Source organism: Canis lupus, chromosome 31 (assembly GCF_048164855.1).
Source record: "Canis lupus baileyi chromosome 31, mCanLup2.hap1, whole genome shotgun sequence".
NCBI lineage: Eukaryota > Metazoa > Chordata > Mammalia > Carnivora > Canidae > Canis > Canis lupus.
This window is the reverse complement of record NC_132868.1, coordinates 17,399,614-17,423,097: the sequence shown is the minus strand read 5'-3', so window position 1 is coordinate 17,423,097 and position 23,484 is coordinate 17,399,614. Positions and strand designations below refer to the sequence as shown.

The window sequence follows — 23,484 nt, the reverse complement described above, 5'->3', positions numbered from 1 at the left end:
AATTTTTGCCATTCCACAAGTGTATGTATGTATGTATCTCTTTGTAGTTTTAATTTGTAACTCTCTCAAGACTAATGATGTTGTATACTTTTTTGTATGTTTGCCATTTGTATATTTTCTTTGTGAAAATTTCTCTGCTCCGGTCTTATATCCATTTTTTTCCCCATTGCATTGTTTTTCTTTTTATTACAGACATATGAGCTTTTCAACATATCATTATATATTCTGGGTACAAGTTGTCAGATACGTTTTATGGATATAGTCTCTCAGTCTGTGGCTTTCTTATTCATTTTGTTAACTGTGTAGTGTAAGAAGTTTTTAATTTTGAGGAAGTACAGTTAACCAGTTTTTTCTTTTGTGGTTATTAGTTTTGTGTCCCAAGAAATATTTACCTATCCCCAGGTTGTGAAGATATCTCCATAAGTTTTCTTCTAAAAGTTTTCTAGTTTTAGCCTTTACAGTTAGGTATATGACCCATCTTCAAAAACTTTTTGGTATATGATATGAGGTAGGAATTAAGGTTTATTATTTTTTCCCCACATGGATATCCAATTGTTGTTGCATCATTTATTGAAAAGACTATAATTTTCTTCTTTGAATTTACTTAACGCTCAATTGACAATATATAAATGGGTCTATTTCTCAACTCTATTTTATTCCACTGAGACCCGTCACTTTATATATTAAAGTCTTAAAGTCAGATAATATAAATTCTCCAGATTTCTTAAGCAACTGTTCTCTTTAAGCATTCTATATGTGCATTTTGGCTACAATATTTCAGTATGCATTTTTATTTATTTGAGAGGGAGAGAGAGAGTACAAGCAGGAGGGGCAGGGGATGAGGGAGAGAAAATACCAAGGAGACTATGAGCCAAGTGCAGAGCCCGAGGCAGGACTCAATCCCATGACCCTGAGACCATGACTCAAGCTGAAATCAAGAGTCAGATGTCTAAACCGACTGAGCCACCTAGGCCCTTCCAATATGCATTTTGGAATCATCTTGTCAATTACTACAAAAAAGCTTGCTGGGATTTTAATCATTATTGAAAGAACTACACATCAACTGAGAGCTTAACAGTACTGACCCTGCCAACCTCTTAATGTGATTTCTCCATTAAATAAGCAACTCTCACCATGTTTTGTAGATTTGGCCTTGCTAAAACTCACTTATTAGCCCTAATAGTTTATTGCTGAATGCGTACAACTGCCACGTGAAAAATCATATGTCCTCTGGTAAGCATCATTTTACTTCTTACTTTCTAGTATTTATGTATTTCTTTGTGGTACTGAAAAAAGCTTCTAGAATAACATTTAAAAGAAGTGGTGAAAATGCATATTTTGGACATGAGTCTTTTACAAAAAATATGTGCTTTGTAAATATTTTTCCTAGTCTGTGGCTTGTCTTTTCATTTTTTTTTTTTTAGCAGTGTCGTTTGAAATAAAGAAGTTTTATTTATTTTTTAAGTTACACATAGTGCTGTATTAGCTTCAGGTGTGAAGTTTTTAATTTTTAAAAAATATTTTATTTATTTGACAGAAAGGGAACACAAGCAGGGGTAGCAGCTGAAGGATAGGGAAAAGCAGGCTCCCTACTGGGCAGGGAGCCTGATGTAGGGCTCAATTCCAGGACCCTAAGATCAAGACCCAAGCCGAAAGCACAGGCTTAACCAACTGAGCCACCCAGGTGCCCTGTAAAGTTTTTAATTTTGATGAAGTTTCATTTATCAAGTTTTGGTTTTGTTTTTGATTCCTTTTTTGTATGTTTCACATCTAAGAAACTGTTCTTTAACTAGGTCACAAAATATTTTCTCCCATGTTTTATAGATTAAGTTCTTATATTTAGGTTTTACATTTGAGTTAGTTTTTTGTTTTAAGATTTATTTATTTATTTGAGATTAAGAGAGAGAAAGAGAGAGCAGTGACAGAGGGAGAAAGAGTCTCAAGTGGGCTCTGCACTCAGCACACAGGGCTTGATCTCACAATCCTGAAATCACTACCTGAGCCAAAACCAAGAGTGGGACATTTAACCCACTGTGACACCCAGGTGCCCTGAGTTAATTTTTGCATATGGTGGGAGATACGGGTTAAAGCTTGGGTTCTGGACATATGGATGTCCAATTGTTTCAACACACAGTGCTGGAAGACCATCCTTTTGTGCAGATTTATTATTTTTTTATAATAAATTAAATCTCTTTGATGGATAATGGGGCTATCTAGACTTTGTTTCATCCTGTGTCAATTTTTGTTAATTGTATTTTCAAAGAATTTATCTATTTCATCTAAGTTGGAAAATGCAGTTATATAAAGTTGTTCATAAAATTTCTTTATCTGGGGACAAAAGTGACCACAGAAGGTAAGATCTGTACTGATACCATCTTTCATCCCTGATGTTGGTTATTTTGTAGCTTTCTCTTTCCTACCACTTCTTTTTCCCCTTAATTCCTTAATCCAGCTAGAGATTTGTCAATTTTGTTAATATTTACAAAGAACCAAGCTTTGCTTTTGTTAATTTTGTCTATTATTTGTTTTCTGTTCTATTGGTTTTAGCTCACATCTTAATTATTTATTCCTTTCTTCTCTGATTGGGTCTAATTGCTCCTTTCTCTAGGTTCCTAAGGTAGGAACTTAGATGATTGATTATAAGCTTTTCTTCTTTTCTTATATAAACATTTATAGCTAGAAATTTCTCTTCAATTTAGGCTTTGCCTTGAGTCCACAAACTTTGATTTGTTGGATTTAACTGCCACTCTGTTTTTTCTCAATTCTATTATTATTTTTTAAATTTATTTTTAAATATTTTTATTCTGCCTCTTTTGCTTTCTCTTCTTCTGGACTCAATTAGACTTATGTTAGATAGCTTAATATTGGCTGACATGGCTCTGAAACTCTGTTCATTTTTCTTCTATCATTTTTCTTCCTATTCTTCCAACTAAATAATTTCTATTACTTTTTTAAGTTCACCAATAATTTCTTCTGCTTTCCTCCATATAGTGTTGGGCCTATGTAATGGGACTTACATTTCAGTAATTATATTTTCAACTCAAGAATATCCACCGAATTCTTTTTTATAGTTCCATTCCCCCCCCCCCCGCCGCCAAGTTTTTATTGAAATTCTAGTTAGTTAACATACAGTGTAACACTAGCTTCAGGTGTAGAATTTAGTGACTCATTACCCACCAACAACACCCAGTGCTCACCACAAGTGCCCTCCTAATCTTTATCACCTATTTAACCTACCCCTTACCCTCCTCCCCTCTGGTAACCATTAGTTTGTTCTCTATAGATTTAAAGTCTGTTTCTTGGTTTGCCTCTCCCTGTCGCCACCGTGTTCATTTGTTTTGCTTCTTAAATTCCACATATGAGGGGCAGCCCAGGTGGCTCAGCGGTTTAGCGCTGCCTTCAGCTCGGGGCCTGATCCTGGAGACCCGGGGTCGAGTCCCACATCGGGCTCCCTGCATGGAGCCTGCTTCTTCCTCTGCCTGTGTCTCTGCCTCTCTCTCTCTCTCTCTCATGAATAAATAAATAAAATCTTAAAAAATAAATTCCACATGAGTGAAATCATATGGTATTTGTCTTTCTGTTATTTCACTTAGCATCATACTCTCTAGCTCCATCCACATTGTTGCAAATGGCAAGATTTCATTCTTTTTTATGGCTGAGTAATATTCCATTGTGTATATATACCACTTCTTTATTTACTCATCAGTCGATGGACACCTGGGCTCTTCCCATAATTTGGCTTACTGTTGATAATGCTGCTATTAAACACTGGAGTGTATGTATCCCTTCAAACTGCCATTTTTTTATCCTTTGGGTAAATACCTAATAGTGTAATTACTGGATCATAGGACAGTTCTATTTTTAACTTTTTGAGGAACCTCCATACTGTTTTCTATAGTTTCCATTTTTTTGCTGATATTTTACATGTGTATTTACATCTTTCTTTAGACCCCTGAAAATACTTAAAAGATCTGCTCTAAAGATCTTGCCTGCTAACTGCAAGATATGGAACATTATGGAGACAGTTTCTAATGAATACTTTTTCTCTTAAATACATGCTACATTTTCTTTACATGTCTACTTACTTTTTATTACATTATTGGATTTTATAAATAATTGGTTGTATAGACTCTGTACTCATACGTTCCTCAGAGAGTACAGATTTTCATTCTAGCAGGAAGATAACTTGGCTAGGCTCAAATATCAAACTGTCTCCACTGCAACAGGCAACAGCAAAATTATCTGCTCTGTTTTTTCAGCTTCCTGGTACTGTTCTTCTGCCAAGCCTACTGGGGGTCTCCTTTGCACATGCACAGTTCTAACAGTCAGCCAACGATTTGGGCATAATTTATGTGCAGGTTTTGGAGTTCATTCCCTTCTGTGGCTCCCTCTTACCTGGTTTTCCTCTGTCTAGCCTGTTCTTCCAGCTTTAAACTTGTCCTCTAACACCTCTAAATCTTGTAACGCTCAAGTTCTCTGATGCCCTATGCAGCACATGAATTGGGGAATGCCTTCAGGCAAAAATCTGCATTCTTAAATCTTTCCCCTTGTTGCTGCCTTTCAGGAGTAGACTGCCATTTTCTTCTGTTTTGTGTCACTCTCCTGTATTTTCAAAGACTTGTTTATGTAAAAAAAAAAAAAAAAAATATATGTCCAGATTTTGTAATTTCTTTCTGCAGGAGGGTTAGTTTGATCAAGTGATTCCATTAAATCCAACAGTATTTATTTTAAAGTAATAATTTAGCACCTACTATATGCCAAACATTGTGCAAAATGCTACATGCATACATCCCTATCTTCAAGGATACCATCTTTTGTTGACTAACATATATTTTTACATACATACTTTATACATATATAAATAATGCACATATTCATGAGTAAATAAATGAAAATAGTTTTCTTACTTTTCTACCGCAGATCGTTTCTGTGACTTGCTCTTGTAATTTAATGCCATCTTAGTTTCCATTCCCGTGTAGATAGCAACTCCTGCAAAACAAAACAGTCTTTTAAAATAATCCTCTGGCATATTTCAAAAGGCAGATTTCCTCACTAGCATGAAAGGAAATGTACTGTCTGGTTATTCTTACAATTTGCCTTTAAGTCTTTTAGGATGTTTTAAAAGGTCTTCCAAGTCCAATTTTGGGGAACTCCAGTCACTCAACCTGCTGGATGGGGAAGGCATTAAGGCTCTGTTTCTGAGTTATAATTACTATATCTGAATGAAAGAGATATTATTAGAGTTGAAAGTGTTGGAGGAAAAGGATTTGGAAAGGCAAAGATAGCAGGGAAGGCCATTAAAGATAGAGCAAACACTGTTAACAATGACAGAAATGGAAAAGCACTTTGAACAATGGAATGCAGTCAGAGTTTGAAAGGCTCTAAATGCCAGAATCTGGGGTTGAGACATAATTTTCTACCGCTGGAGAGATAATATGGAAACCTGTTAGAATAAATGAAGTAAACATAAGGAAAGTGCTATTTTAAACATGAGTACCTATGTGAATGACTGAGATGAGCAAGAATGACAGTAATAACAGTCTAAAATTGAGGAGTGAATGAAATTAGGTAAGACCAGATTTATAAAAAACTTTGGAGTCTGACCTTAGTTTGAGTCCTACCTCTGCCACTTAATTAGTTCTGTATCCTCGGGCAAGTTATTTAATCTAAGTCTCATTTTTCCCACCTTTAAATAGGAAAAAATACCTCAGAATTGTTGTGAGATTTGTATGACAAAATAGCAAAATGTCTAGAAACAGAGAAATGATTGATCAATAAATATTCACATCCATCCTTAGTGAAATTTGAGAAGTAGTGTAGGATTCATGATGCTCTTTCTAAAAAATTGTCCTGGAATTTTCACTAGTATTCTTTAGAGGCAGGGATTATAACTCAGATGACAAAAACCACTGAAACTACAGAAATGTGAGAAATCAGCCAGAATGATATGCCAGAGAGAGATGGTGCTGAGGCAGACTACAGTAGAACCCAGCTAAAGGCATTCAAAAATATACATTTTATTTTAAGAATGTGAAAGGTGTTCCTGCTAGAGACATGTATTAAAATATAGCATTACATGAGAGGGTCTAAAACCTCGGGAAGTATTCTCTGGCTTTGGCATTCAGGACAGGACTATGGTTTTCTTTTTTTTAACTACAATATACATAACATACAGTTTACCATTTTAGTCATCTTAAAGTGTACAATCTGGTGACAGTACAATTGCAATGTTGTACAACGCTCACTAACTTGAGAACATTTTCATCACCCTAAAGAAAACCCTGTACCCATTAAGCAATCATTTCCCATTCTCGTCCACTCCCCAGCCCTGTGAACCACAAATCTACTGGTTTCTATGAATTTGCCTATTCTAGGTATTTCAAGTAAATGGAATTATAAATATGTAGTTTTTTGTGTCTGGCTTCTTTCATTTAGCATGTTTTCAATGTTTATCCATGTTATAGCATGCATCAGCACTTTATTTTAATGGGTGAATAATATTTCTTCACTTGATCTTAGCCAAAAGGCCGAGAAGCGATGAATAATATTTCTTTATCCACTTTGTGTATCCATTCATTAGTTGATGGATATTTGGGCAGTTCCTACCCTTTGGCTAGAACAGTGCTGCTATGAACACCTTGTACAAGTCTTTGTTTGAACACTTACTTTCCAATTCTTTTGGGTATATATCTAGGAATAAAACTGCTGGATCATTATGTAGAACTGCTAGGTCATAAAACAATTCTAGGTTTAACTTTTTAAGGAACTGCCACACTATTGTTCACAGTGGCTGTGACATTTTATACTCCCACCAGCATTGTATAAGGGTTCCAAGTTCTCTACAACCGTATCGACACTTGCTATTTTTTTTTTTAAAGGATATGCATTTCTTTATCACAGAGCTTCATACTGAGAGATAACATACAGCACAGTTAATCCGAAAGAAGAAAATGAAGAAGAGAATCTGAAAAGCTTAAATGTTCAGTGAATAACACAGGCTGGGCAGTATATGAAAGGCCATTCCTAAAATGGGAGGATCTGGCTGACAGCTAAAGGTTATCAAGGCTTTACAATTTGCTTAGATTTGACTCTGAACATGTGAATTAATTTAGATCTTCATCACTTGCATACCATTTATTCATCTTTTTGATCCAGTCAGTATAAATTCCAATCATATCTGCCATATAGTCTCTATGAATTTGCCTATTCTAGGCAATGAATGGATGGTTGAATGAATAGATGAAAGAATGAGTCAGTGGTTTTATTAATCCAATCTAAGAATAATCATAATGGAATTATATAGGTGGTTTATTGAATCATGTTGCCAGATTATATGGTTCTCAACCACCATTAAAAGTACTGCCAAAATTAGCTTCTTAGCAGTGTTTCACAAGTATCCACAGACAGAAAGGCAAGGTTCTAGTCTATAGGGATTCTAGTAAATAGGGATTAACAACTAAAAAACACAACACAGAATTTTAGTAACACAAATCTTTGTAAGAAAATTATTATAGACAATATTTGACTAAGTAAATTTTCTAACCAAAAGACCATAAATGCTATGTTTTAAAAAATACTTTATAGAGGGGCACTTGGGTGGCTCAGTCAGTTGAATGTCCAACTCTTGGTTTCAGCTCAGGTCATGATCGCGGGGTTGTGAGATCAAGCCCTGTATCAGGCTCTGCGTGGGGCATGGAGCCTGTTGAAGATTCTCTCTCCCCCTCTCCCTCCACCCACCCACCCCAACTCACATGCACTCTCTCTAAAGAAAAAATATATAAAGCATAACGTGAATCTATAATTAAAAATTTTAAATATATACAAACCAAAAATTTCTTTTGTATTTTTTAACCTGGCTCCACGAAGCAAGAGACTCTCTGGCCCCAGAGGTCTAGAGGGGGGGGGGGAAAGAAAAAGCACTGAATATATTGAAAATTCAATTAAATTCTAACATGGCATTTTCAGTAGAAAATCCCTGAGCTACAGTTACAACACTGCTTCCATATAAAAGTGAAATCTCAGGTACTGTAAAGCTGTTTAGGTCAATTATGATGTTAGTGATCTTAACAACAAATACCTGCTTTAGTATTTCAGTCACTTTAATATCAATGGTTCAGAAATAAGATTACACCTATAAATTCACAAAGCCATCAGTTTCAAGATTTTTAAACATAAAACACAATAAAAGATTTACCAAGGGTTTAAAAATATTTAACAACAAAAAAAATATTTAACAATATTTAACATGATGAAACTTAAAAATTTTGAACACGATTAAAGTTTTTAAACGGAAAATACAGAATTAAAATGCAATGTAAACATGAATTGTAGTATGATTTGTATATAAATACATCAATTCTGGATAATTAAAATTACACTAGATAATAAAACATAATGTAATGAGTTAGTATTTCCTCTATGCAAGATTGACATAACAACTTGACTACTTGCATTGCACATCCTTGGAGCACAGATCTTCTTGCTGTTTGAATTTCTCTCCATAAAGGAGATATAAAATGAGAAGGAATAATGAGAAAGGAAATTGTATTTTCTTAGTGATAGCAAAATGATAAGACTCTGTTATGGATAAGTAAAAAAGCCTTAATTTTGTTGATATTCCTTATGTTTTTCTGAAGCATACATATACAGTTACCCAAATCAAACAGAATCTGAACCAAATCTGAAGATGTCTGCAAATCCAAATACTCTAAAAAATCCAATGGAACCAAGGAGGATCAGGTATTTGTGACATTGTTAACAAGTATGATAGAGCATATTTAGATAGTCATATTTAGAGCACACTCCGTGGATAACATAGTTCTTTTTCACATGGTGTTGGTTCCAACGATGAACAGAAAAACTTTGAGCTCACATTGATATATAAAATTGGGATATAATGACAGAAAGCTTCAAATTAAAAGAATTCATCAGTTCACTCAGGTTGCTTTAGCAAAGAATATGGCTAATCTTTTTAACCATTTTAGAGGCTAGGTAACATAACTGATCTTTTGTTTTACTAGCCACAACATCTTAACAAAATTCAGATTATGTATCCACATATATATCCCACTATGTCAGTCTAGAAATCAAAATAACATCTAGTCATAGTTACTCAGGAAGAGGTCCTACACCTACAAAGACTTTGTTGAAGAGTTTATTGAATGTACTCCTATGTTAATGTTTATTAAAAATGTGAATTGGCTGAAGTAACGTTTTTTAGGTAGCTTGTTTTGGTAACTTCATTTAAAAAAATGCTCAACTCTTCATGTTAGTGATTTATTTTATGCAGCCAATACTAACTGAACACATCTCCAGAAAATTGGTGAAATCTAATTGGATTGGAAGTTCAAGGGCTAATTCCAAGATTTATTCTCAATATGGCTTTGTGGTCATGAGTAACAATGTAATCTCATACCAGCACATTTCTGAAACTCAAAGCCTTTCCGGCAGGAGTTAGAAATTAACCTGAATATTAAGGGCAAACACACTACAACAACCAACTAAACAAAAAAACCAATCAAAACAGTAAATAAGAGGTTCTAGATTGGCCACTGATTATGATATTTATATCTGTCACACATTACATAAAACATTTTTTGTATTCTAGACTTTAAGTGTGGTGGGTTTAAATGTGTACACACTTGAATAAGAATGGCTGTTCACTTTTATGTTATTACCTAATACTACCAGAGTAAGAAATACAAGTACACATATAATCTTACTAAACTATTTTGACATCATTTCATGGGATTTTTTTTTTTGTCCTTACTCACTTAGAAGATCAGATGTTAAATGTTTTTAAATTAACCCTTTCCCATGATATGCTGCTTACCTAATCTCCCTTTAACTTCACTTTAGTCCCTCTCCAATACAATAATACAATTTTCATATAATAGTAACTGGATAACGCAAATTTATTCTTACCTTACAATCTCTTCCATTTGTTGAGTTATTATCATTCGTCCCATGAATCTATCAAAGAATTCACCATGTTACCATAAACAAAAAACAAAAAACAAAAACACCCAATAATATTTACTTAGGACATCAGTTGGTGAAAATTTTTTGATAGTTTTGGCACTATTCTTATACATGAAACAAAACTGACCTTTTGTATTTGGAATGGTCCATTTTTTGTTAGAAATTATATAAGTAAATACTTATCAGTCATTAAGCTTTAAAAAACTGATATTGTTGCCATCTCCACTCTAATTATGAATGAGGTAATAAATGAAAAACTGTTTTCAAAATGGCAATGAAAATGTCATATATTATTATCAGTTTGGTCATCACATACATATATTATTTAGCCAACAATGAATGCTCATATATTTCATACTAGTTTATTAGGTCTCCTGACTAGAATCTTTCATTCACTCATTAATTGACTCATGCACACATTCATAAATATTCACTGAACAACGACCATGTGTGAGTTAAGTGGTGAGAATAAAGTAAAAAGCAGAAACCTGTCAGTGAACTCGAGAGCTTTTTAAATTTTTGGTTGCCTGAAATTTAAAGTAAGTGGACTGTTATCATAATAGAGTTTCACAGCCCAGCCTTTCAGTTCTAACTTCTACAACCAGAACAGCTTCATAGCACACAGTCAATTCAAGTGTGCAATCACTTTCTTCAATAGTGAAGTGAATTCCATAGTGAAGCAAAGTACAGACAGAACTTACATGTTAATCATTTCACTAAGCAAAGAAATAAGCATTCCTTTCTAAATGCTCCTACTATCCCATTTCCAGGTCATAGATGCTTGTAGACTTTGGTTTCATTGTTTCTTGCTAATCTCCTACCTCTACTTAGTTCAGCTCCCTTTATCAGGGAACAGCACTGAAGGTTTTTTTTATTCTCTCCACTTAATGGAATTTCAGATAGTCCTGATTCCAGCCTCAACTTTGGATTTAGATTCAAAGAACCAATTTAGCTACTATTTCCCTGAGTATCTTTTGGAGATGATGTCCAATTTCCCTGAGCTAAATTCCAACAAGAGACCTATTTGCCTTCATCTGTCCTATTACCCTTCATTCTAACATCGCCCTCTCTATTTATGCCAGTTCCATACTGGATTAACTTATCTTGCACTTCCCTGGCCATTTCTCCAAATTCACACTTTAACTGGATTCAAAGTGGAAATGGTTTCATTATTCTCTTTTCTGATTATAAAGACTACCTACACTGAAACACACACATTTTATAAAATGATTCAGACAGTTTTAAAATACATCAAGAGGGAAATAAGAATCACTGCTAATTCAACTACTCAAATATAAACATTGTTAATACTTTGGATTTATCTTTTCCAGACTTTTTTCATGTATATATCTTAAAAACAAAATGGAATCATGCCATTCAGACTATTGGTAACATTTTCCCTCACTTAACATGTCCTGTCAAAAACATAGATCTACATCATTATTTTTTTTTTTAAGATTTTATTTATTTATTCATAGAGTCACACAGAGAGAGGCAGAGACACAGGCAGAGGGAGAAGCAGGCTCCATGCAGAGAGCCTGACGTGGGACTCGATCCAGGGTCTCCAGGATCACACCCTGGGCTGCAGGCGGCGCTAAACTGCTGAGCCACCGGGGCTGCCCTACATCATTATTTTTAATGGCCACATACAGCGCTGCATTTTGGGGTTACCCCATAATTTATTAATTCACTGCCAATGGAAGTGTAGGTTTTTCAACCTTACAGATAGTCTAAACAATGTGGCCCTGAACAACCTTGTGTATATATCTTTTCATATTTTCATTAGGATGCATTCCTAGGAGAATTTCATTACTTCCTTAGAGGAAATTCCTAGAAGTGCAGGTGCTGATCAGAGTTTTAAAAATTAAGGGGTGGAAAAGTAGAACTAAAGGAGCAAAGGAGCTCATCTCCCTCCCAACTCACCTCTGACAACCACCAATTTGTTCTTGGATTCTAAAAATCTGGTTTTGTTTGCATGTTTTGTTATATCCTACATGTAAGTAAAATCATATGGTAGTTGTTTTTCTCTGGCAAATTTCGTTTGGTATAATGCCTCTAGAGGTCCATCTATGTTGTTGCAAATGGAAAGATCTCATTCTCTGTATGGTAGAGTGATATTCTACCCTCAATTCTTTATCTATTCATCTACCAGTAAATGCTTGGGTTGCTTCCACATCTTGGCTATTGTAAATAAAGCTGCCATAAGCTTAGGGGTGCATATATTTTTCAAATCTGTGTTTTCATTTCTTTAAATATTCAGGATTGGAATTACTGGATCATACAATATTTCTATTTTCAATTTTTTAAGGAATTACCATATAGTTTTCCACAGTGGTTGCACCAAGTACATTTCTACCAACAGTGCACTAGGGGGTTCCCTTCACTTTATATCCTTGCCAACATTTGTTATGTCTTACTTTTTTGATACCAGCCATTCGGCCTGGTGTGAGGTGATACCTCACTGTGGTTTTGATTTGCATTTCCCTCATAATTAGTGAGGTTGAGCATTTTTTTCATGTGTCTGTTGGCCATCTGTATGTCTTCTTTGGAAAAATGTCTATTCAGGTCCTCTACCCATTTTGTTTTTTCTTTAAATATTTATTTATTTGAAAGAGAGAGAGAGAGAGAGAGAGAGAGAACGCATGCACACACTCAAGTGGAGGGAGGAGCAGAGGGAGAGAGAGAGAATATCAAGTAGATGACCCTGCCACCTCGCCCCACCCCAGGTGAGTAAGGAGCCGCACATAGGGCTTCATCCCACAACCCATGAGATCATGACTTGAGCTGAAATCATGAGTCACATGCTCAACTGATTGAGCCACCCAGGTGCCCCTCCTCTACCTGTTTTCAATTGAAATTTTTTTTTTTTTTGGTGTTGAGATGAATTAAATTCTTTATATATTTGGATATTAACCATTTACAGGGCATATCATTTACAAATATCTTCTCCCATTCACTAGGCTCCCTTTTTGTTTTGTTGATGGTTTCTTTTGTTGTGCAAAAGTTCTTTATTTGGTGTAGTCCCAACAGTTTATTTTTGCTTTTGTTTCCCATGCCTAAGGAGACATATCTATAAATACACTGATAGACATGATGTCCATGAGATTACGGTTTATATTTTCTTTTAGGAATTTTATGGTTTCAGGTCTCACATTTAGGTCTTTAATCCATTTTGAGTTTATTTTTGTGTGTGGTGTAAGAGTGATTCCATCCTAAACATTTTTTGCTCATGGCAATAAAAATTAGTCCAATGTTTCTGTAATGTGTCAAAGACCAAATAGATTAATTTTAATCCAACAATTCTACTTCTGTAGCTCTGTCTTTTCTTAGGAAATAATCCAGTACTATATACCCTACCTATACAAGTCTGCTTCTGGTTGCTGACATTCTATCACAGCTATGAGGGTGTCCAAACTGGCAACTGTTTGTAATACTGCTGTTTCTGGAACTGCCACGTGGGTCTGGGAAAATTTAAAAAAAGAAAAAAGAAAAAAAAAAAGGATTACATTGCAGTTTCAGGATCCAAATGGGACCTCAGATAACATCTATTTCAAATCTCTTTTCAGATTAAATCATTGTACATTGTACTTGAGATCACTTAGCTAGATAGCAGAGAAGAAAGAAGACTGGTAAATAAAAAACAGCAAAAGGAGATACTATGATTACCTGTCTATATGGGCTATTTGCATATAAAAAAAATTAAGTCTGTATTAACAGTCACTATTTGCTCAAAGTTTATTATAAAGCTATTTAATAGGAAAAATATTAATTTTCACTTTCATATTCTGAAAACTCAGAACAATTTAAAGGTGTCTCTTATCCAAAAAAGCACCAAAATATTAAAGGATTTTTCCTAAAAACACCTTCCATTTTTCTTTAACTTGATTAAATCACGAGGCTACACTTGAAATAAATACATAACATTATTTCTTTTAAAAAGTTTATAATTTTTAAAAGTTTTAGTGATTTAACAAATTTCTTCCTTCGCTGATCAAAGGAAAATGTCACTACAACCCAAAAACATTTGCTCACCCAGAGCAACATTATACATATGCATGTACAAACCTTCAAGTTAGTTTCTCCATCCAAACTAGCAGTCGTAACGTGACAAGAACCATCAAGTCGATCTGAGGACAGAAGCACCAAATCTGCAGGGAAAATTTCATCTTTGGCTATTCGAACAATATCACCCACCTATGAGGAATTATGGGGGAAAAGTAAATATATAGATTTTACAAGGCAGAGACTTATTTTTACTGAGTTCTAAACAGATGGCCTATCACAATATTTCAAGGTAGGAAAATAGGGTTTTAACTAAAATAGAATCAGATTAGAATTTGTGATACCAAAATATAATTGATATCCATTATTTACTGAACACATACCCGTATGTTTTTTGATCTAGTTTTTACAAGGCCACCACTTCGAACAACATAAACAGGAGCTCCATTTACTTCATTATCTGAGTTATGTCGTAACCAATCTTCATATCCCTGTAAATATCAAAAGAACAAAAAAATACCTTATTAAATATAATTAGAAGATATTTTTATCACATGAGAAGAAGAAACATAAAAACTTCCTCAAAACATTTCATTCACCAGAATTATATTAGGCTAGTTTGATGCACATACTCATAGGTATTTGACATTCATTCCTATAAGAAACACTCTCTTCTGGGAAAACGTTCCTGGTTTTCATAGTACTTCTCTAGGCCTTACAGAAGGATCCTACTATGTCACCCTTATGGGCCCTTTTCTTCACCCTTCATTTTCTCACTAGGATTTCTAACTATCCCCGTGTCTTCAAAAAACCCTGAAATTTGTATCTTTAGCCCACCTCTCTCTTCCAGACTCTTAATCTGAATATTCAACTGCATTCTTAATATCTCCATTTTGATGTGTCATAGTAAACACTTCAAAACTAAATTGATCATGTTATCCCTCCGAATCTGTTGCATTTCCAATGTTTCCCATCTTGACAAATGACATCAACATCTACTGAATTGCTCTTAGCAGAAATCTGAGGAGTCATTCTTAATTCTTACCTTTTCCTAACACCTATTCAATCTTTTGGTAACTTCTACTCCTTCTATGTAAAAAGGATATTTTCATCATAAAATATAAATTCACAAAGTATAGACGACAGAGAAAGAAATGAATAGATTTTTTTTAAGGTTTTATTTATTTATTTGAGAGAGAGACAGAAATCGTGACAAGAGATAGTGAGAGGCAGCAAGAACAGGAAGAACTGGGAGAAGCGGGAGAAGCAGGCTCCCCGCTGAGCAGAGAGCACAACGACCTGGACTTTAATGGAAGGTAGACATTTAATCTACTGAACCACCCAGGTGCCGCAAAATGAACAGATTTTGAAATGAGGTCAAGTTCTTTTACTTTCTTAAACAACAGACCAACAGAAGTAATTATAGTATGTACTTTGAAAAAATATGGTAGGGCTATATGCATCATCATTAAAAAGGGGGCACAGACAAAAGAATTTCAGAAAGAATACTTTGATTAAATGTTTAAGGACTGGCAATTTTTTTTAAAGTAAAAAAGACTTCTTGTGCTATTTTAGACAAAATTCAAGAATTCAGGGGTGTAGCATATGTATAGACAACGGAATGATATTCAAGAGATAGCATTAAGTGATAAAAATAAAGGTACACAATGTGTTGTGTTCTATCGTATCATATAGGAAAAAAATATGCCTGCCTATGTGAATATTCTGCATAAATATCAGGACTAATGTACAAATATATCAGGAGAAGAAAACAGGGGACTGGAGGGTCAATATTATATGCTATTTTGTACTGTTTCAGTTTTTGAAAACTATGTGTATCTATTACCTAAAAATATAACGCTATAAAATACAAAGCAAATATAAGGATTGCTTTGAAGGTCTATTTTTTTTTTCAGGGGGAAACCTTTTGAGGAAGCACTCTTAAGATACTTAACTTACACTGACCTCATTTAAGATGTGGCATGTCAATTTTAGAGAAATTTGAGAGCCAAAATATCTTCTGAAACTGTCAAGAAGTACAATTCTTTCCATAGTCAGATGACATTAACAGCTGAGCAACAATGATAAAAACATCATCTTTTAAATACAAATTCACAAATTCTAATCTACCCTACATATTACTGATTGCCAGATTAATGTTTCCAAAATATCGTTTTAATTCACTATCGTTTTCAAAATCCCTGAAAACTCTCAATGCTTACAGCAAAGAATCTTCCAGCCTCTTTAATTTAGTACCAATCTACATTTCCAGTATTATCTTTAAATACTTCCCTCTAGAGGGTCAAACATTTAGTCAGACATGTCATTCCCCAAAACAGGCCTTGGCTTTTCTTGCATTTAGCCTTTGCCTGAGTTGTTTGTTTCTATCTCGTCTTCTTCACCAACTGTCATTTACCAATATTCCAAGGTTCCTTTTAATTATTTATTTCACAAAACCTCCCTGATTATCTAGATGAAGTGTTCCATCCTTTCTCTGAACACCTACAGCTCATTGGTTTTTACTAGTACTTTATTTAAACTGTAATTATTATTGTATTTGGTCTTACCTTTCCTACTTCACAAGTTTTAGGTTCACAGACGGTAAAGACTGATACTTACCAGAACACTATCTTACAACTAGAGAGAAGACTTAATATGTATGAATGGAAGAAGCTAAAAAACAAAATAACATCTTCGTTCATATTAAAGTGTAAGTAATTGATAATAAAGCTTTTCCTATTTTGATAAAAGCACAAAGGCTTTTTAAAAAGTGCAAAGAGAAGGAAGGAAGATTGGAACACAGCAACTTTCACTTTCATAATTTTTCCAAAATTCATTCCACTAATCTGTAGTAATATATATATATATAAACCTGAACAGTAAACACTGGATGTTTACTGAATGAACAAAACTTGGGAACAGTTACTGCACAAGAGGAAAGTCTGAGTTCTGAAACTCTTTCTGAAAAAGGGAGAAAATCCTTATAGATCAAATTTTCTCTTTGAAAATTATGACCTTTCGGATCCCTGGGTGGCGCAGTGGTTTGGCACCTGCCTTTGGCCCAGGGCGTGATTCTGGAGACCCGGGATCGAATTCCACATCGGGCTCCCGGTGCATGGAGCCTGCTTCTCCCTCTGCCTATGTCTCTGCCTCTCTCTCTCTCATTCTGTGACTATCATAAATAAATAAAAAATAAAAAAAAAAAAGAAAATTATGACCTTTCATATTTCTACTTTTGTCTTAGTTATCAAAAAGCTCTCAAGTAAATTTAGTACTCAACTGCAACAGCCATACCAGTACAGGTTTGAGGTATAATCTTCCTATTTCCTATCTTTAGATTTTACATGTTGTACTTAACTCATTTTGAAAGATAACAGGTTGTCAATTGTTATTGTCATATTAAATTCTCTCATTTTGCAGATATAAATTTACCACTATTTATCAACTCAATTAATGGCATCATATTTCAATTAAACTCAGTCTATATTTGGCCAAATATATTTGGAAATCAGGGCAAGAAGGTTCACATTTTACATTGCTTTAGAAAATACTCAATAGGTTTATTCATTCACTCATTCATCTATCAAACATATGTTTATTGAAGGCCCAACATGTACATGACTCATAGAGCTAAACATTCAAATGAAGGTAACAGATAACCTATAAATATTTATTTAATAGAATAGGTAGTGACAAATGATATGAAGAAAAAAGACCAGATCATGGAATGAGAGAGGGAAATGGTGGTCAGGAAAAACCTAAGATATCAATATGAAGATGCTGCACAAACATTTGTATATGTGTCTGGAATTCAGGGAATAGTTTCAGGATACATATTGTTTTGAGAACCATCAACATATAAATGCTACTATAACCCACTAGACTAAATGAAATCACCTAAAAAGTAAAGTATATATAGAAAAGAGGTCCAGAGACAAATATATGTTACTTCAATGAAATAAATGACACCTACAAAACCAAGTAAATATGTAACTGTATGAAGTGATTTCAATGCTTATTGAGTTGCACAAATTCTAGCTTCCAACAGAACAGTGAAAGGAAATCAAACTTCATGAAAGTAGTAGCATGATATTCTGACACACTAGATATATAACATAACTGTTAATCTATAGATTCCTCTTAACATTCTATGTAAGTAATAAACAACATACTACATCCCAGAATTATAGAATTTTTGTCAATTTTATTTCTATGCCAATTTAAATCTTATCCCTAAATCTTATAAAATGGAAAGTTATCATATTTACAACAGAAAATTCAATTAACTTTCTTTCAAGTGGAAGGATCATTTATTTAACTGGGCCCCTGACATGATTTTTTGAGAAGTTAGAGTGACTATATACAAATGAAATTTCTATGAATGTCTTTATTTCTTACTCAGCCTTTGTATCTAATAATCTTGCTTTTCTATACCTACATTTTAGTATTAGTTCGAGATTTGGTTGAAGCTATTTCCCCTAGGGTATTACTTTATATAAAAATCAACATCACCAGGGAAAGCTGTAGAACGTAGAGAAACACTATATAATTTTTATTAAAAATGGTCATGCCAAAAGTACATGCTCCACTACCTAGAAATATATCTTTTGAATTGTACTTCCTTTAAATATTGCCAAACCTACAAAGATGATTATAATAATCAATCTGTTTTTTTTTAATCTGTTTCATATATAAATTGCCTTGTACACATAAAATGTTTGTTTTGGGTGCTTCCTAGGTGTGTCCAGGGAACAACATATTTTCACAATGGTAATTATTCCATGAGTACCTAGTAGACGGAATATAAAAGTGGTTTAACTCAGTTTAATTTTACCATATGCAATACCAAACAAATTTGTTGCTTTCTTATGGGAATTATTTTCACAACAATAAATGTTAGTTTGAAGTGGAAATATCTAGCAACTTCTAAATGACTTGGGGGGGAATAGAAAGTATTTTCATACCTGCTTTATGGCAGTTACTGTTATCACAAAGAATAATGGAAGTCCACTGGTGATTGGACTGGTAGGTGTATCAATCATAAGCTAGATTTTAAACAACAACAAAAAAATGCAGAATATTATTATTTTCATATTGTACACGCCACACTATTAACATCTAAAATCTCATACTGGGAATTCTGAGAACACTATATAAAGTGTATATCATTGTCCAAAGTAAAAAATAATAGGAGAAGGATATCATGCTCAGAGTTTAGTTTACAGTTTCACCAAATTCACTTTGTTGGCTATTATATGAAGTTAGTAGAGTATCTTTCATACCCACAAAAATTGCTAGAATGGACTCAATCACTCTGCCTTTTAAACAGAGTACTTAAGGTCTTCCTCCTCAGTATTTGCCTAGAAGCAGAGCTATAGCTGCTCAGAGCCTCATTTTACATTTCTTTGCCCCTCCTAGTAAATGCTGAAAAGTCTGTCAGCAATTTTACCCTGGAATTCAGAACAAATTTACCACTTAAGAGAGAACAAGGGATGGCACGAGGAAAAGGATTTTTTTCTACAGTGATTCTGTTACATATACAGAGCCAGAGGGGTAGAGCTCGGAAAATGATGCCATAATTATGATCTAAATCATACAACTGAGGTTTTAATAAATTGCGGGAGAAATTTTTGCAGTAATTATGTTTGGTTAGTTTAAAAAAATGGATCTAATGGCTTATTAATGCTCCTTTACTCTGAATAGGCCAATTAAATTAGTTCTATTCCACAGACAAGCTGAATTTCTGATCTTAGGTAGTAATTTCACAAATGCATGGGTTATGTGGACATGTTTAGTTTAAATTCTCACTTTTCCAAGAAAACCAAGCTGATGTTCTATTGACAGAAAATCAAAAGTTCCTTCTCTGTTCATGAAGGAAAGCAATTTTTTTAAAAAGTAAATAAATGTTTCCTTAAGCTTTAAAGTAATCAGTTGGCAAGTTTTTTCTTCTTCTAAAATTCCAGGTTTTATGAGAAAAAGTTCAGAATTTACACAAAAATTCAATGCCACACTAAAAGAGACTGCTAATGCATCATCATCAAAGAATAACCCCTTTAAAAGAAAACATTATAAAAATCATTATTTTTAAATCTTGACTTATACTCAAGTTTTATAAGCTCTTCTCTTGATACCTTGATATTAGAGGAAAAAAAGCACAATGTGAAAATTAAGAAACTGTAAAAGAGTTTATAATGAATACAGATTTAAGAAAATAGTCCCCAGAATAAAAATCTATACTCATGGGGATTCTTAAAAATTACAATAAAAAAAGTAAAATAAAAATAAAATTTCAACTGAAAACAAAGGAAAAGCCAAAGAAAGATTTTTCTTGGACAAGACGGTTCCATAGGCAAAGATGTGCCAAAAACATGTGCTGTATATTAAAAGCCAAAATATTTATGTCTTGAGGCAGAGCAACTGAAATATAAAATTGGTTTTATGGTTATTAGCACCACAGCATATCAGTGATGAAACAAAATAAAATTAATCTTAAAATTCAGAGGCTATTTTTCAGGAATCTGCATGTGGTTTAAATCATGACATTCACTGATTACAATGGGGAAGCTCTGCAGAAAAAAAAAATGGTCTCAAAGTCAAATAATTTAGAATGCAATGTAACTTTTCCCTAAAGATATATTTCTAGAAATCATTCTATAAACTTAATCTATTGAATGATAAATCTTACCTGAACCAAAAATATAATAAGAAAATAAAAGTTTGCCACTCTTCTGAATTGTTCAAATAAATTTTTTGGAACAAAATTCCATACAGTATACTAAAAAAAAGAGAGAGAGATGGATAAATTAATATTTAAAATAAGATACATTGTATTGATGTAATAGTAAGAAAAGTAAAATCAGACTAAGTTCTTAGACAAATTATGTAACTCTTGATGCTACAAATACTACCTAGCTTTTAAGAGTTCCAGAACCTTTATTCTATTCTTTTTTTCTTTCTTTTTTTATTTGTTTAATTTATCCAGATTCAGCTTTATTCTGAATTAACCACCTATCAAGGATATACGTCAAAAGAGTAGAAAAAGATGAAGGAGCCAGCCAATCAAAAAAAAGTTCCCTGGCAAGTGGGAGGGACAGCATATGGTTAGGAGCCCTATTTAGGGAAGGAAATGTCCAGGTCATGAATTTATAGGCAATTTTAATATAATTAAAAAAGATAAGATAAACTGGAACCTATCCATTTTGCTACTATTAAATTCTTGAGTTTTTAGAAGTTGGAGATGGCAGATCTAAAACATTTAATAATTTATTTTGGACTTTGGTTACACAAAACTGAACTAATGTTAAAAATAAATAAGAGCTGATAAAAATGCTGACACTAGATACAATTTGTTTCCTATTTTATTTAGCTCAGTCTCAGAAATAAAGGAAATGGTATAATTCATTATTCTTTGTTAAGTACAGAATATGGAAAAATAACCTAGTGTGTGAAAAAGATTTAAAAATACATAAGTGATCACTGGTATAACGACCAAGAATATTTCATAAAGGCATGAAAATTTGTCACAATGTCAATTATTAAAGTAAGACAGTCACTAAATGACCTTAGAGTAATCTCTCTGTACCCTACTTTGTGCCTCTATGAAATGAGGATAATAAAACCGTATCATATAGGGTTATCAGAAAGTTTACATGAGCTAATATATTTATGAAGCATCTAGGACAGAAACTCACTCATACTAACCTTTATGTGTCTGTTGTTATATTATTAATCAGCACATAAGTAGGGAAAAACAGTGGAAACTTTACTTGTGTCACTAACTGCTCACTACACAACTTCATATATGAAACAGGAAAACACTTTGTAGCACTGTTACCTTATCCTATACACATTCTCTCAGTAGAACGTAAGATCCTCCAGGCTAGGAACATTGTTTTATTTACTGCTCTATCTTCAGCACTTATCCCTACTACTCCATACATAGTTGAAGATCAAAACTTAAGGAGAATATACAAATACAAATGTATTTGTATATGTATGTATACATATATACATACTTAAGGTTGAAATAAATTTTTTTTAGATACTGATGTCAGGCAATGAAGCCTTAATGGTTATTGACTATTTAAAAGTTTCTCAAGAGGCAATTTACCTAATTTTCTCTGGTGCAAAGTAAGATGGTTCTAACATCTGAATTTTCTTAGTTGAAAAATTCACTTCTTAATCAGTTGTTTGAGACCTGAAATATCTTTTCCCATATGAAGAATTTTATAAGTAGGGTTAGGTTCCCAGAAGAGCCCACAAAGGCCAGTTTGACCCACGGATATATAAAGAACAGTATAATACCTAACAAAATTTCTTTCAGGTGAAATTATATTTTCAGTTCTAATCTGAAATATCTGAAACATATTTTCCTTTGGTAGTGGTACCACCAGTGACTCCAGAATCTGGGGTTGGGGATTACGTTCAGGGCTCTGGAGAGAAGAGAGGTAGATGCCTTCTAGTCACTGCTCAATGTGCACATGAGATGGTAACTTTGGGTCATATCATCTCCAGCTGACCTTAACTAGAATAAAAACACATTTGTCCCTACAGGGGTCAGAGTATTCCAGGTAACTCCCTTGGTCACCAAATCAAATACACAAAACTTCATGGGAGTCAAGTTGGCAATGTCCTAGGTTTATATCAATCTATTTAAATTGTAACAATAACAACATGTTTTGTCTTCTAGAATCTCAAAAAGAACAATTACATAAATTAAAAGTAAGGTAATTGGTTTCAGGATATTTTCTTTGGCTAGTTCAACAATACATGGAAAAACTCAGAGTAAATAAAAATTTCTTATAAAAATCAGCTTACAAATATTAGGAATTGTTGTTTCCAGGTTTTCTAAAATACAAATATATTAACAGACCGAACAAGTCTAAATTCTGTGCTTACCCTATCTTATGTAGATGAGGAACTACAGTAGAATAAACATTAAACAATATAAAAATATTCTAAGGAAAAATAATGATTATGCTTTAAAATTATTTCAGTTATTATGTAATATGGTCAATAAAAATAGAAGTGTAACTTCTTTAGAGCTATGTATATGACTATACAATAGGCCCTTTTTCCCTCAAGTTCTGACATTAGTAAGAAAACCAAAACATAGTTATGAAACTAAATCTTTTCAAACAAGTTGAAATTTAAGATAAGTTAGTTACTATGGTAAGTTAAGCAAGGAGATTGTACTTACAATGTGCAAGACACTTGTACTATAAGAGGAATAAAAATTTTAATATTAGGGAAATTAAGAATAAAATATCAATAGCTATATTCATAAATAAAGTAAATGAAGAAATACATAAAGAATTAAAATGAAAAGCAGTCAGTGACGGGCACCTGAGCATCTGCCTTTTGGCTCAGGTCGTGATCCTGGGTCTGGGGATCAAGTCCCACATCAGGCTCCCCAGAGGAGCCTGCTTCTCCCTCTGCCTATGTCTCTGCCTCTCTCATAAATGAATACAGTCTTAAAAAAAAATGGACACTGTCTATATA

General features: G+C 33.6%; 1 protein-coding gene across 7 annotated transcripts in view; it reads right to left on the bottom strand.

Annotated features, from left to right (window-relative positions):
• Positions 1–23,484, bottom strand: part of ATP11B (ATPase phospholipid transporting 11B (putative)) — a 121,648-nt gene that overhangs the window by 68,555 nt on the left and 29,609 nt on the right. For 5 of the 7 annotated variants that reach the window (XR_012021779.1, XM_072807543.1, XM_072807538.1 and 2 more), the window contains exons 3-10: positions 20,669–20,758; positions 18,948–19,028; positions 14,367–14,474; positions 14,047–14,175; positions 13,339–13,442; positions 9,925–9,972; positions 7,827–7,891; positions 4,908–4,989 (exon numbers count right to left, since the gene is read on the bottom strand). Coding sequence is in view for 6 of the 7 variants with exons in the window: in XM_072807543.1 (XP_072663644.1) it covers positions 4,908–4,989; positions 7,827–7,891; positions 9,925–9,972; positions 13,339–13,442; positions 14,047–14,175; positions 14,367–14,474; positions 18,948–19,028; positions 20,669–20,758 (707 nt within the window). In the remaining variant the exon portion in view is untranslated. Of the gene's footprint in view, positions 1–4,907; positions 4,990–7,826; positions 7,892–9,924; positions 9,973–13,338; positions 13,443–14,046; positions 14,176–14,366; positions 14,475–15,948; positions 16,055–18,947; positions 19,029–20,668; positions 20,759–23,182; positions 23,202–23,484 lie in introns of those variants that run through there. The other 2 variants (XM_072807542.1, XM_072807540.1) reach the window with 2 other exon arrangements.